This window comes from Pelophylax lessonae, assembly GCF_965119305.1.
Source record: "Pelophylax lessonae genome assembly, chromosome: 12".
In the NCBI taxonomy this organism is placed as follows: Eukaryota; Metazoa; Chordata; class Amphibia; order Anura; family Ranidae; genus Pelophylax; species Pelophylax lessonae.
Window position 1 is genome coordinate 58,525,295 of NC_138779.1, and position 14,519 is coordinate 58,539,813.

General features: G+C 50.0%; 1 protein-coding gene across 1 annotated transcript in view; it reads right to left on the minus strand.

The window, feature by feature from the left end:
• Positions 1-14,519, minus strand: part of AGTRAP (angiotensin II receptor associated protein) — a 36,076-nt gene that overhangs the window by 15,691 nt on the left and 5,866 nt on the right. Inside the window, exon 2 of the mRNA XM_082273552.1 lies at positions 104-138. Within this exon, the coding sequence (XP_082129678.1) occupies positions 104-138 (35 nt within the window). The remainder of the gene's footprint in view (positions 1-103; positions 139-14,519) is intronic.

The following is a 14,519-nucleotide window of genomic DNA, read 5'->3' on the forward strand; positions in this document are numbered from 1 at the left end:
TTACAAACTACATACGGAACCCCGATTCTGCACATATAGTATACCTGTTATTTTAACACTAGCTAGGCTTTACATGATTGAAGACCGGCCTAAGAATACTTACAACATTGTCAGCAACCAATGAACGTAGACGATTGCCTGAGGGAAGAAGAGATACAAGTTTATTATCTGAACTGGAATTTAAAGCTGAACCCCAAGTGCAAAAACGCTCATTTAATCATATTCCTCTATAGTCACAAATGCTAAAAACCCACTTTGTGTGCACCAAAGGTTTTTGAAAACCTAGATATTACCTTGTAAAATGTAGTGGTGACATCATCCGTGTGCTGTACAGACTGTGCAGGAAGCACCACTGTGGGAGGGGCCAATCTGGCTCCACCCACTAAAGGCTGCCTACAGAAAACTACAGGATGGGTGGAGACAAGACCGGTCATCCTGCACAAGAAAAGAGAGCAGCAGTGAGCGGTCTTTATTACAGGGAACTCCTCCCACTGGATTACTGCACAGATCTGGAAGAAATACACAAAGCACACCAAGATTCCAGGAGTGAAATATAGGGATGTTTATATTTAGACAGTTGTTGCTTATCCCGGAGTCCTGCTTTAGGTCACTCCTTTTCAAGCTTCTGTTTGATTCCAGTTACTTAGCAGTCATTCTCTCTGCATTCGGCGATATCCTAAAATGACGCAGGTCACAGGTAGGTCACCATTTTGCTCTTCAGGATTCAATTTGAGGAAAACTATATAGCAGGGGTGGCGAACAAGTTCGACAAAAGGAGCCAAAATTTTAAACTGTGAGAGTCAGAGAGCCACACCACGCAGTGACCTGCCAATGATCGCAGAGTGCCAGCCACACATTGCCCCCAATGATTGCAGAGTGCCAGCCACAGCATTGCCCCCAATGATCGCAGAGTGCCAGCCACACACTGCCCCCAATGATTGCAGAGTGCCAGCCACAGCATTGCCCCCAATAATCGCAGAGTGCCAGCCACACACTGCCCCCAATGATTGCAGAGTGCCAGCCACAGCATTGCCCCCAATGATCGCAGAGTGCCAGCCACAGCATTGCCCCCAATAATCGCAGAGTGCCAGCCACACACTGCCCCCAATGATTGCAGAGTGCCAGCCACAGCATTGCCCCCAATGATCGCAGAGTGCCAGCCACACACTGCCCCCAATAATCGCAGAGTGCCAGCCACAGCATTGCCCCCAATAATCGCAGAGTGCCAGCCACACATTGCCCCCAATGATCGCAGAGTGCCAGCCACAGCATTGCCCCCAATGATTGCAGAGTGCCAGCCACACATTACCCCCAATGATAGCAGAGTGCCAGCCACACATTGCGTGCCAGCCACACATTGCCCCCAATGATTGCAGAGTGCCAGCCACACATTGCCCCCAATGATTGCAGAGTGCCAGCCACACATTGCCCCCAATAATCGCAGAGTGCCAGCCACAGCATTGCCCCCAATAATCGCAGAGTGCCAGCCACACATTGCCCCCAATAATCGCAGAGTGCCAGCCACACACTGCCCCCAATACTCGCAGAGTGCCAGCCACACATTGCCCCAAATAATCGCAGAGTGCCAGCCACACATTGACCCCAATGATTGCAGAGTGCCAGCGATCCCCCGCACTTACCTCACGCAGCTTCTCTTCAGTCCCCGGCTCCCCGCGTCTCCGAGTCTTCAGTCCTCCCCCAGCGCCTCCTCCTCGTCCAATGGCACGGTGTTTGCCTTTCGGCCAATCAGGAAGCGGGAGGACCCGCTCCCTGATTGGCCAGGAGAGGGATTCAGCCACAGTATACTATAAGAGGCAAAGAGCCGCATTCAGTTCGGCCGGGAGCCGCATGCGGCTCGAGAGCCGCGTGTTCGCCACCCCTGCTATATAGTTTAATGAAGAACTTTTTTTTTTTTTTTTAATGCGCTGGAATATAAAAAGTTAAATCTCGGGGAGTGTTTGGCACCCCCTGGATCGCTGCCCTTTATTTACAATTCATACGTTCATTGAGAACTGGTAGAATAGCTTGTGCAATACTTTCAGTGCTCCAACCAGAGACCGGCACATCTCTTACACAGCAGCCACCTTGTTGTTTTCCAGCTCCTCCTCTCTCTGTCCATTCACAGAAAGCTTTGTATTTTTATTTATTATAGGTACTTACAATAGCTCACAAAAGTGAGAACACCCCTCACATTTTTTAAAATATTTTATTATATCTTTTCATGTGACAACACTGAAGAAATGACACTTTGCTACAATGTAAAGTAGTGAGTGTACAGCTTGTATAACAGTGTAAATTTGCTGTCCCCTTAAAATAACTCAACACACAGCCATTAATGTCTAAACCACTGGCAACAAAAGTGAGTACACCCCTAAGTGAAAATGTCCAAATTGGGCCCAATTAGCCATTTTCCCTACCGTGTCATGTGACTTGTTATTGTTACAAGGTCTCAGGTGTGAATGGGGAGCAGATGTGTTAAATTTGGGGTTATCTACTGGTCACTGGAAGTTCAACATGGCACCTCATGGCAAAGAACTCTCTGAGGATCTGGAAAAAAAAAAAAAAAAAAGAATTGTTGCTCTACATAAAAGGTGGCCTAGGCTATAAGAAGATTGCCAAGACCCTGAAACTGAGCTGCAGCACGGTGGCCAAGACCATACAGCCGTTTAACAGGACAGGTTCCACTCAGAACAGGCCTCACCATGGGCGACCAAAGAAGTTGAGTGCATGTGCTCAGCATCATATCCAGAGGTTGTCTTTGGGAAATATGCCCTGTACACACGCATTGATTATTGGCCGGGAATTTTCGGCCAACGTCCGATCGGCCGATTTTCGGCTTGTTAGTATGATGCTTCCGACAACCGACTCCGACGGGAAAAAATCTGGTGTGCAGGCTATAAAATTTTTGTTGGCCGTCAACACAACGGCTGATTGTTCCTCAGTTAGCACAGATTTCGGCAGAGAAAAATCTGATGAGCAAGACTGGGCATGCTCAGAGAAGAAAAAACACACGGAAAGTAAACCATCACATGACATCACTTCTGAAGTTGATTTTTGTTGGCCGAGAAAATTTGTGTGCAGTCTAGGCACATTCCAACCAACAAAACACCACTCTGGACAAAAGTCGGACGATCGGTCTGCCAATAATCGTTGCGTGTGTACGAGGCAATAGACAAATGAGTGCTGCCAGCATTGCTGCAGAGGTTAAAGGGGTGGGAGGTCAGCCTGTCAGTGCTCAGACCATATGCCGCACACTGCATCAAATTGGTCTGCATGGCTGTCGTTCCTGAAGGAAGCCTCTTCTAAAGATGATAAACAAGAAAGCCCGCAAACAGTTTGCTGAAGACAAGCAGACTAAAGACATGGATTACTGGAACCATGTCCTGGGGTCTGATGAACCCAAGATGAACTTATTTGGTTCAGATGGAGTCAAGCGTGTGTGGCGGCAACCAGGTGAGGAGTACAAAGACAAGTGTGTCTTACCGACAGTCAAGCATGGTGCTGGGAGTGTCATGGTCTGGGGCTGCATGAGTGCTGCCGACACTGAGGAGCTACAGTTCATTGAGGGAACCATGAATGCCAACATGTACTGTGACATAATGAAGCAGAGCATGATCCCCTCCCTTCGGAGACTGGGCCACAGGGCAGTATTCCAACATGATAACGACCCCAAACACACCTCCAAGGGGACCACTGCCTTGCTAAAGAAGCTGAGGGTAAAGGTGATGGACTGGCCAAGCATCTCCAGACCTAAACCCTATTGAGCATCTGTGGGGCATCCTCAAATGGAAGGTGGAGGAGCGCAAGGTCTCTAACATCCACCAGCTCTGTGATGTCATCATGGAGGAGTGGAAGAGGACTCCAGTCGCAACCTGTGAAGCTCTGGTGAACTCCATGCCCAAGAGGGTTAAGGCAGTGCTGGAAAGTAATGGTGGCCACACAGAATATTTACACTTTGGGCCCAATTTGGATATTTTCACTTAGAGGTGTACTCACTTTTGTTGCCAGTGGTTTAGACATTAATGGCTGTGTGTTGAGTTATTTTGAGGGGACAGCAAATTTACACTGTTATACAAGCTGTACAATCACTACTCAAAAGTGTCATTTCTTCAGTGTTGTCACATGAAAAGATATAATAAAATATTTACAAAATTGTGAGGGGTGTACTCACTTTTGTGAGATACTATATAAAGCTTAGTCAATTAAACAGAGCTTTTTGTTATGTTACAGCCTTATTCCAAAATGGAATGAATCCATTCACTCGCTCCTCCATGTCTTTATGGACTTTGCTTTGTGCACTGGTCCAAATCATTTCGTGGTGGTGGGGGGTGGGGAGTATGGTGTGGGGTTGTTTTTCAGGGGTTGGGCTTGGCCCCTTAGTTCCAGTGAAGAGAACTCCTAATGCGTTAGCATAACAAGAGATTTTGGACAATTTCATGCTCCCAACCTTGTGGGAATAATTTGGGGATGGCCCCTTCCTGTTCCAACATGACTGCGCACCACTGCACAAAGCAAGGTCCATAAAAACATGGATGAGCGAGATTGGGGTTAAGGAACTTGATTTGCCTGCGGAGTGTCCTGATCTCCCAAGTCACAGATGCGACTTTCGGCAGCTGTGGTGCGTTCCCGCATTTTTTGTAAATCCTGACGCAATAGGGCTACTTCCTCTGTGAGACCCCCCAGTCTGTCCTTGACAATGTTCACGGAGGCTGTGCATTGCTGCACAGCCTGAAGAATGCGACTCAGGGTGGGCTGAGTCCCCGCCAGCAAGTCTCCCTCCAGCTCATCACTGAACTCAGACTGCTCAGGTACCTCCACCCCCCCCGCACCCTGCTGAATGTCCCCGGGTACCCGTGCCCCTGCCAAGGGTGGAGTCGTCACCTCGCTTGTGCCCGGGAGGTCGCACAGCTTCTTAGCATATAGCAGAATGTCACCAGCACTGTCTTTTCCCCCTGAGCGCACTGTTTTGGGCTTTGTGCCCATGTCCTTCTGCCTGTCAGGGCCACGGGATGATTGCTGCGGAGTCCCAAGGCCGGCACCCTCCTGGCCGGCCGAGCCAGGGACAGGGCCATCCTTTTGCTTGCTCCCTCTGGTCATGGCTGCGCCCGAGCGGGACATGCAGAGCGGCAACAGAGTCTGTGTGGGTCAAGGGCGATGGGCAGGTCAGGAAGAGCTACAGGCCAAAGAAATAGGGGCAACAGCTCACCGGATCCACGTCCGCCAAGGCGCCGCCGCGTTCGGCCGCCCGCCGTAGGAAAGGCCGCGGCTTCAACTGAAAGCTAGGCCTCAGCCCGGATCTCCGCGGATCGTGGTCCCCCACGGAAAATACAGCCAAATACCAGCAGCAGTGATGAAGGAGAGTCCCCCCTAGGCGAGCTGGAGCCAGATGATGTAAGGTAAGGGCAGGATGGCAGCCGATTGCAATCCGGCGGAGTGGAGCTCTCCCCACGGTCCCGGACCTCAGGTTATCCGTCACCCATCCGGCATCCAGAGGCAGCAACTGACTCAGGGCACTTTCCTAAGGAATATCGGTCCACAATTCACGATCGTCCGGCCGGGGAAGGATGAGATTGCAGGATTAAAACTGGGAGCTCCGTGAGCTAGGTCTGCTCACATGCCCGGTCCGGCCACGCCCCCCTAGTGTCCTGATCTCAACCCAATATAACACCTTTGGGATGAATTAGAGCGGAGACTGCAAGCCAGGCCTTCTTGTCCAACATCAGTGCCTGACCTCACAAATGTTCTTTTGGAAGAATGGTCAAACTTTCCCATAGACACTCCTAAACCTTGTGGACAGCCTTTCCAGAAGAGTTGAAGCTGTTATAGCTGCAAAGGGTGGGCCAACCCAATATTCAATCCTACGGACTAAGACTGGGATGCCAATAAAGTGCATGTGTGTATAAAGGCAGGCGTCCCAATACTTTTGGTAATATAGTGTATTTATACATACATAACAGTACCTACCCTCAAGGAGCTTACAATCTACGGTCCCTAACTCACATTCATACTTGTACATACTAGGGCCATTTTAGTCAGGAACCAATTAGCCTATCAGCATGTTTTTGGAGCAGGGTTTCTGAACCGGGGTTCCATGAAACCCTAGGGTTCCTCCAGAGGTTGCTAGGAGTTCATTAAGGATTGAGCAATTTCTGTCACTCATGCGGCCGGCTTCTGTCAAATGGGGCTGAACCAAAAAAGGCCTGCCGATCGGTATCTGATCAGCGCACTCAGCCAATGGCTAAGAGAGCTGACTCGAGTGTTCTTGCAGGAGGCGTCCCCCTGTCAGAACACAATAGTTCAGTGGGGGAGATCGCTGTACTAACATTGCACAGTTAGTACAGTGGCTCCTCCCGAGCTCTTCAGGTTTTTTTCATTCAGCCTGCTGGGTTGAACAAAAAAAAAAAAACTAATAGTGTGTATAAAGCTTAATGATGGGGCAGAATTTCTTCTATTGACACCAACAATGGGGCACTATTCCTCCAACCGACACCAACAATAGGGCACTATTCCTCCAACCGACACCAACAACGGGGCACTATTCCTCCAACCGACACCAACAATGGGGCACTATTCCTCCAACCGACACCAACAATGGGGCACTATTCCTCAAACAATGGGGCACTATTCCTCCAACCGACACCAACAATGGGGCACTATTCCTCCAACAATGGGGCACTATTCCTCCAACAATGGGGTACTATTCCTCCAACCGACACCAGCAATGGGACACTATTCCTCCAACCGACACCAACAACGGGGCACTATTCCTCCAACCGACACCAACAATGGGGCACTATTCCTCCAACCGATTCCAACAACGGGGCACTATTCCTCCAACCGACACCAACAATGGGGCACTATTCCTCCAACAATGGGGCACTATTCCTCCAACCGACACCAACAATGGGGCACTATTCCTCCAACAATGGGGCACTATTCCTCCAACCGACACCAACAACGGGGCACTATTCCTCCAACCGACACCAACAACGGGACACTATTCCTCCAACCGACACCAACAACGGGGCACTATTCCTCCAACCGACACCAACAACGGGGCACTATTCCTCCAACAATGGGGCACTATTCCTCCAACCGACACCAGCAATGGGACACTATTCCTCCAACCGACACCAGCAATGGGACACTATTCCTCCAACCGACACCAACAACGGGGCACTATTCCTCCAACCGACACCAACAATGGGGCACTATTCCTCCAACCGATTCCAACAACGGGGCACTATTCCTCCAACCGACACCAACAATGGGGCACTATTCCTCCAACAATGGGGCACTATTCCTCCAACCGACACCAACAATGGGGCACTATTCCTCCAACAATGGGGCACTATTCCTCCAACCGACACCAACAACGGGGCACTATTCCTCCAACCGACACCAACAACGGGACACTATTCCTCCAACCGACACCAACAACGGGGCACTATTCCTCCAACCGACACCAACAACGGGGCACTATTCCTGCAACAATGGGGCACTATTCCTCCAACCGACACCAACAATGGGGCACTATTCCTCCAACAATGGGGCACTATTCCTCCAACAATGGGGCACTATTCCTCCAACAATGGGGCACTATTCCTCCAACCGACACCAACAATGGGGCACTATTCCTCCAACCGACACCAACAATGGGGCACTATTCCTCCAACAATGGGACACTATTCCTCCAACCGACACCAACAACGGGGCACTATTCCTCCAACCGACACCAACTATGGGGCACTATTCCTCCAACAACGGGGCACTATTCCTCCAACCGACACCAACAACGGGGCACTATTCCTCCAACCGACACCAACTATGGGGCACTATTCCTCCAACCGACACCAACTATGGGGCACTATTCCTCCAACCGACACCAACAACGGGGCACTATTCCTCCAACCGACACCAACAATGGGGCACTTTTCCTCCAACGACACCAACTATGGGGCACTTTTCCTCAACTGACACAAACATTGGGGCACTAGTCCTTCCACTGACACCAACAATGGGGCGCTAGTCCTTCCACTGACACCAACAATGGGGCATTAGTCCTTCCACTGACACCAACAATGGGGCGCTAGCAGGGGCGGGCTGGGCCAGGGGGCAAAGTGGCAATTTCCCCCCAGGCCGCTCTGATTCCCTGTAAAATGGGCCGCTGTACAGGCAGCTCAGGACTGTGCATGTGTCGGAGCTGACCGGGTGCTGCTGCTCGGGTGGCTCTGGCAGGGTTACAGAGTGGAGGAGCAGTGAAAAGAATGTCTCTATCTTCCACTGCAGCTGCGAGCCGGCGATATGTCCTGTGACAGGGATGTTAGCTGTACCTGTCACACAGGACTGAGATTGTTTGTGTTCCATTCTTACGGAGCAAAGCCCCCCTCCTCTGTAGAAATGAGAGAACAGATCTGCTCTGCCTCCTCCCGCCCCTCTCTTCCTGTGCCCGCCCACACATTCTCTTCACATCACACGGGCTGTCTCCAGTGTGGGCGGGTAAGTTTAAAGTTGTCTAGTCGGGAGTGCACAGTGCTTTCCTAATCCTGCATATGCATGCTTTTGGATGAGTTTGTGTTAGGCAGTCTGCAACTGAGAGTTGTTTTCCTGGCTTTGAGTGGTGTTTCTAAGTCTTAGTACCCAGCTCACAAAGAACTGTTCTTGTTGGCCATAGAAACCAGTCAGACTTTCCTGCTCCTCTTAAGCCCCATGTCAAATGAGTGTTTCTGCTACTAATGATAAATCCCAAGACAAACCACTGATAGAAGTGCTCCTTTGCTGGGTCTAAATGCTGTAGAAGTTCACTCACTTACTTGGAAGCAAAGAGCGACATTTCACTGATCCAGTGAGGGAGCCACTCCATAGGAAAAGGTAAGTGGTTTGTTACTGGTGAGTTTTAGAGGATTGCTGGTCTGACATGGCCTTCACTATCCTGGACTTCTACAATGGACACTCTGATTACTATGGGACGTGTGCTGTTTTTTCCTTTTCACTTTTATGTATGGAGCCCAGTATTTAGATCTCCACTGGATGTACAGTCCTCGCTGTATGTCCTTTAAAACCACTTCTGGACCGGAAGGATTCCCCCCCTTAATGACCAGGCCATTTTTTGCGATTCGGCACTGCGTTATTTTAACTGACAATTGTGCGGTCGGGCGACGCTGTACCCAAATACAATTGATGTCCTTTTTCCCCACAAACAGAGCTTTCTGTTGGTGGTATTTGATCACCTCTGCGATTTTTATTTTTTTGTTTCATAATTTTAGGCCAATTTGTATTCTGCTACATATTTTTGGTAAAAAATAAATCCCAATAAGCGTATTTTGATTGGTTTGCGCAAAAGTTATCGTGTCTACAATGTCAGTTAGGTGTCCGATCTGTCCGCCGCAATGTTGCAGTCCTGCAAAAAATCGCTTATCGCTGCCAAATTGCCAATACTAGTAAAGAATAAACATGACATAAATCTTTCCCCTAGTTTGTAGAAACGATAACTTTTGCGCAAACCAATCAATATACACTTATTGGGATTTATTTTTTACCAAAAATATGTAGCAGAATACAAATTGGCCTAAAATTATAAAAAAGTTTTGATTTTTAATTTTTTTTATTATTATTGTGAATGTTATATAGCAGAATGTGAAAAATATTGTTTTTTTCAGAATTGTCACATTTTTTTGTTTATAGCACAAAAAATAAAAATCGCACAGGTGATCAAATACCACCAAAAGAAAGCTCTGTTTGTGAGGAAAAAAAGGATATCAATTTTATTTGGTTACAGCATCGCACGACCACGCAATTGTCCATTAAAATAACGCAGTGCCGAATCGCAAAAAATGGCCTGGTCATTAAGGGGGAAAATCGTCCGCTCCAGAAGTGGTTAAAACATTTTTCTAGGTGGCACTGATGTGGAGACACTAATATGGGGCACTAATAGGTGGCACTGATGCAATGATGGGCTGCACTGATGAGCAGGCACTGAAAGGTAGCACTGATTGGCGTCACTTGCTGGGCATTGCTGAGGCTGCACTGTAATGCTGTGCTCTGATTATCTGTACAGGTCTCCCCTGCGAGGAGATGCCACTGATCTGGCTCTCCACATTTTACACATGATCCACTGTGATTGGACACAGCCAATCACATGTGCAATGAGCCGCGGCATCGGCTCTTTAACGAGATCGGGGTCATATTGGTCTTGTTTCATAACAACATCAATACCCGCTATAAAAACCAGATGGGCATGGATGGTGAGCTGATTCGGTGGTTCAACGGGCCACTTGACTAGATTTGCCCCCCAGGCCTAAGGCTGCCAGCCCTCCCCTGGGCGCTAGTCCTTCCACTGACACCAAAAATGGATCATTAGTCCTTCCACTGACACCAACAATGGGGCATTGTTTACACACACTGGACACCAGGACATTTTCTACTCCCAATGGCCCTCATCCAGGCCCCTCTGAAAAGTCTGAAAGACAGTAAACCGGCCCTTTGTTTAGAAAGTTTGGAGACCCCTGGCCTATAGTCTAGACTTAGAGGAGGAGGGCTAAAATGGCGTTGGCACTCATTCAACCTGGAATACTTGTGACGTCTAGTGGCAGAGAGGTATTACTGCGCAGGATTAAAGTTATTTTTTTTTTCCTTCTACTCTTTTATCCACCTGGAGTTCTGCTTTGAAGCATTAGTAAATCCAAAATGTTATCATCATCTTTGATAAAATGGTTAAGCAGTCTAGCTCCCTCTCCCAGCAGTGACTCAGCAGCTCAGCTCCTCCTCTCAGAAATTACAACACAGAAGCTCAGTTTCCACTGCTCCTCCTCCCAGCAGTGACCAAGCAGCTTAGCTCCCCTCCATGCACCTTCCTACAAGCTCAGCTCCGTTCTTTACACAGCAACTTAGCAGCTCTGGTCACCCTGCTCCCTTCCACTCCCAATGGTGGTCCAACAGCTCAGCTCCCTGTTCCCATCAGTGACACAGAAACTCAGCAAACCTGCCTAACCCACAACCTGCATGTTTGCACCTAACTGTACAGTATGGAAAAATGTATGAAGACCTGTCCAGGTTCTAGAAAGCAATTAAAGCATCCAGCTTCTTGGCCCCCATCTGACGCAAACGTGGTAACCCTAGAGGTTGGCTTGTGCTCTATGAAGGAAAAACAACCCTAATCTACATTTCTACATAAACTTCCCAGACAGCTAGTCAGCCCGCTCTTGGCAAGCTCCCATAATGGCACAGTGCCCAGGACAGATGATATAAACAACTAAATGCAGCAAGCAACATCTCCAGCTGAACTGACTGCTTTCTGACTCTGTCTGCGACCATGAGATCCCAACAACCCGACCATCATTCTCTTTCCATACACCTGAATCTTTCATGTATGCAGAGTATCATTCCTGGTAAAGAAGTGGGGGATACAACCGGTCACCAAAATGATTTCTTCATACTGTGCATTAATGGTATTGCAAGGACAGACAGACTCTGCAAGCAAAGATGTCAGACATGGACAGCAAGGGACCAGAAAGTTCTGTACAATGCAACCCAGCGTACCCAACCCCCTCCTCCACTACATTCCAGTCTATACACTCATTGCTCATTTCAGGATGGTGAACCTGAATATTGGTGTAGGACTGGTTAGTCAGTGACCTTCTATATAATAACCCTCTCATACTGCATCTAGAGGAGCCTCATAACACCAAAGAATCTGCACTCAGCACCTAGAGGAGCCTCACTACACCGGGGAATCCACACCCTGCATCTAGAGGAGCCTCACTATACAGGGGAATCCACACCCTGCACCTAGAGGAGCCTCACTACACCGGGGGAATCCACACCCTCCATCTAGAGAAGCCTCACTACACTGGGGAATCCACACCCTGCATCTAGAGGAGCCTCACTACACCGGGGAATCCACACCCTGCATCTAGAGGAGCCTCACTATACAGGGGAATCCACACCCTCCATCTAGAGGAGCCTCACTACACCGGGGAATCCACACCCTGCATCTAGAGGAGCCTCACTATACCGGGGAATCCACACCCTCCATCTAGAGGAGCCTCACTACACCAGGGAATCCACACCCTCCATCTAGAGGAGCCTCACTACACCGGGGAATCCACACCCTCCATCTAGAGGAGCCTCACTACACCGGGGAATCCACACCCTGCATCTAGAGGAGCCTCACTACACCGGGGAATCCACACCCTCCATCTAGAGGAGCCTCACTACACCAGGGAATCCACACCCTCCATCTAGAGGAGCCTCACTACACCGGGGGATCCACACCCTCCATCTAGAGGAGCCTCACTACAACGGGAAATCCACACCCTCCATCTAGAGGAGCCTCACTACACCGGGGAATCTACACCCTCCATCTAGAGGAGCCTCACTACACCGGGGAATCCACACCCTCCATCTAGAGGAGCCTCACTACACCGGGGAATCCACACCCTCCATCTAGAGGAGCTTCACTACACCGGGGAATCCACACCGTCCATCTAGAGGAGCCTCACTACACCGGGGAATCCACACCCTCCATCTAGAGGAGCCTCACTACACCGGGGAATCCACACCCTGCATCTAGAGGAGCCTCACTACACCGGGGAATCCACACCCTCCATGTAGAGGAGCCTCACTACACCGGGGAATCCACAACCTGCATCTAAAAGGAGCCTCACTACACCGGGGAATCTACACCCTCCATCTAGAGGAGCCTCACTACACCGGGGAATCCACACCCTGCATCTAGAGGAGCCTCACTACACCGGGGAATCCACACCCTCCATCTAGAGGAGCCTCACTACACCGGGGAATTCACACTCTGCATTTAGAGGAGCCTCACTACACCGGGGAATCCACAACCTGCATCTAGAGGAGCCTCACTACACCGGGGAATCTACACCCTCCATCTAGAGGAGCCTCACTATACCGGGGAATCCACACCCTCCATCTAGAGGAGCCTCACTACACCGGGGAATCCACACCCTCCATCTAGAGGAGCCTCACTACACCGGGGAATCCACACCCTCCATCTAGAGGAGCCTCACTACACCGGGGAATCCACACCCTCCATCTAGAGGAGCCTCACTACACCGGGGAATCCACACCCTCCATCTAGAGGAGCCTCACTACACCGGGGAATCTACACCCTGCATCTAGAGGAACCTCACTACATCGGGGAATCCACACCCTCCATCTAGAGGAGCCTCACTACACCGGGAATCCACACCCTGCATCTAGAGGAGCCTCACTACACCGGGGAATCCACACCCTCCATCTAGAGGAGCCTCACTACACCGGGGAATCTACACCCTGCATCTAGGAGGAACCTCACTACACCGGGGAATCCACACCCTGCATCTAGAGGAGCCTCACTACACCGGGGAATCCACACCCTGCATCTAGAGGAGCCTCACGACACCGGGAAATCCACACCCTGCATCTAGAGGAGCCTCACTACACCGGGGAATCCACACCCTCCATCTAGGAGGAGCCTCACTACACCGGGAATCCACACCCTGCATCTAGGAGGAGCCTCACTACACCGGGGAATCCACACCCTCCATCTAGGAGGAGCCTCACTACACCGGGGAATCCACACCCTCCATCTAGAGGAGCCTCACTACACCGGGGAATCCACACCCTCCATCTAGAGGAGCCTCACTACACCGGGGAATCCACACCCTGCATCTAGAGGAGCCTCACTACACCAGGGAATCCACACCCTTCATCTAGAGGAGCCTCCCTACACCGGGGAATCCACACCCTGCATCTAGAGGAGCCTCACTACACCAGGGAATCCACACCCTCCATCTAGAGGAGCCTCACTACACCGGGGAATCCACACCCTGCATCTAGAGGAGCCTCACTACACCAGGGAATCCACACCCTCCATCTAGAGGAGCCTCACTACACCGGGGAATCTACACCCTCCATCTAGGAGGAGCCTCACTACACTGGGGAATCCACACCCTGCATCTAGAGGAGCCTCACTACACCGGGGAATTCACACCCTGCATCTAGAGGAGCATTACTACACCAGGGAATTCACACCCTGCATCTAGGAGGAGCCTCACTACACCGGGGAATATACACCCTCCATCTAGAGGAGCCTCACTACACCGGGGAATTCACACCCTGCATCTAGAGGAGCCGCACTACACCGGGGAATCCACACCCTGCATCTAGAGGAGCATTACTACACCAGGGAATTCACACCCTCCATCTAGAGGAGCCTCACTACACCGGGGAATATACACCCTCCATCTAGAGGAGCCTCACTACACCAGAGAATTCACACTCTGCATCTAGCAACAAACGGTTATTGAGTTACTGTTGCCTTTCTATCATCTCAAACTTGTCTGCCCATTCTCCTCTGACATCAACAAGGCATTTTCCGCATCAAAACTGCCGCTCACTGGATTTTTTTCTCTTTTTCAGACCATTCTCTGTAAACCCTAAGAGATGGTTTTATGTGAAAATCCCAGTAGATCAGCAGTTTTTTAAATACTTAGTCCAGCATGTATGATACC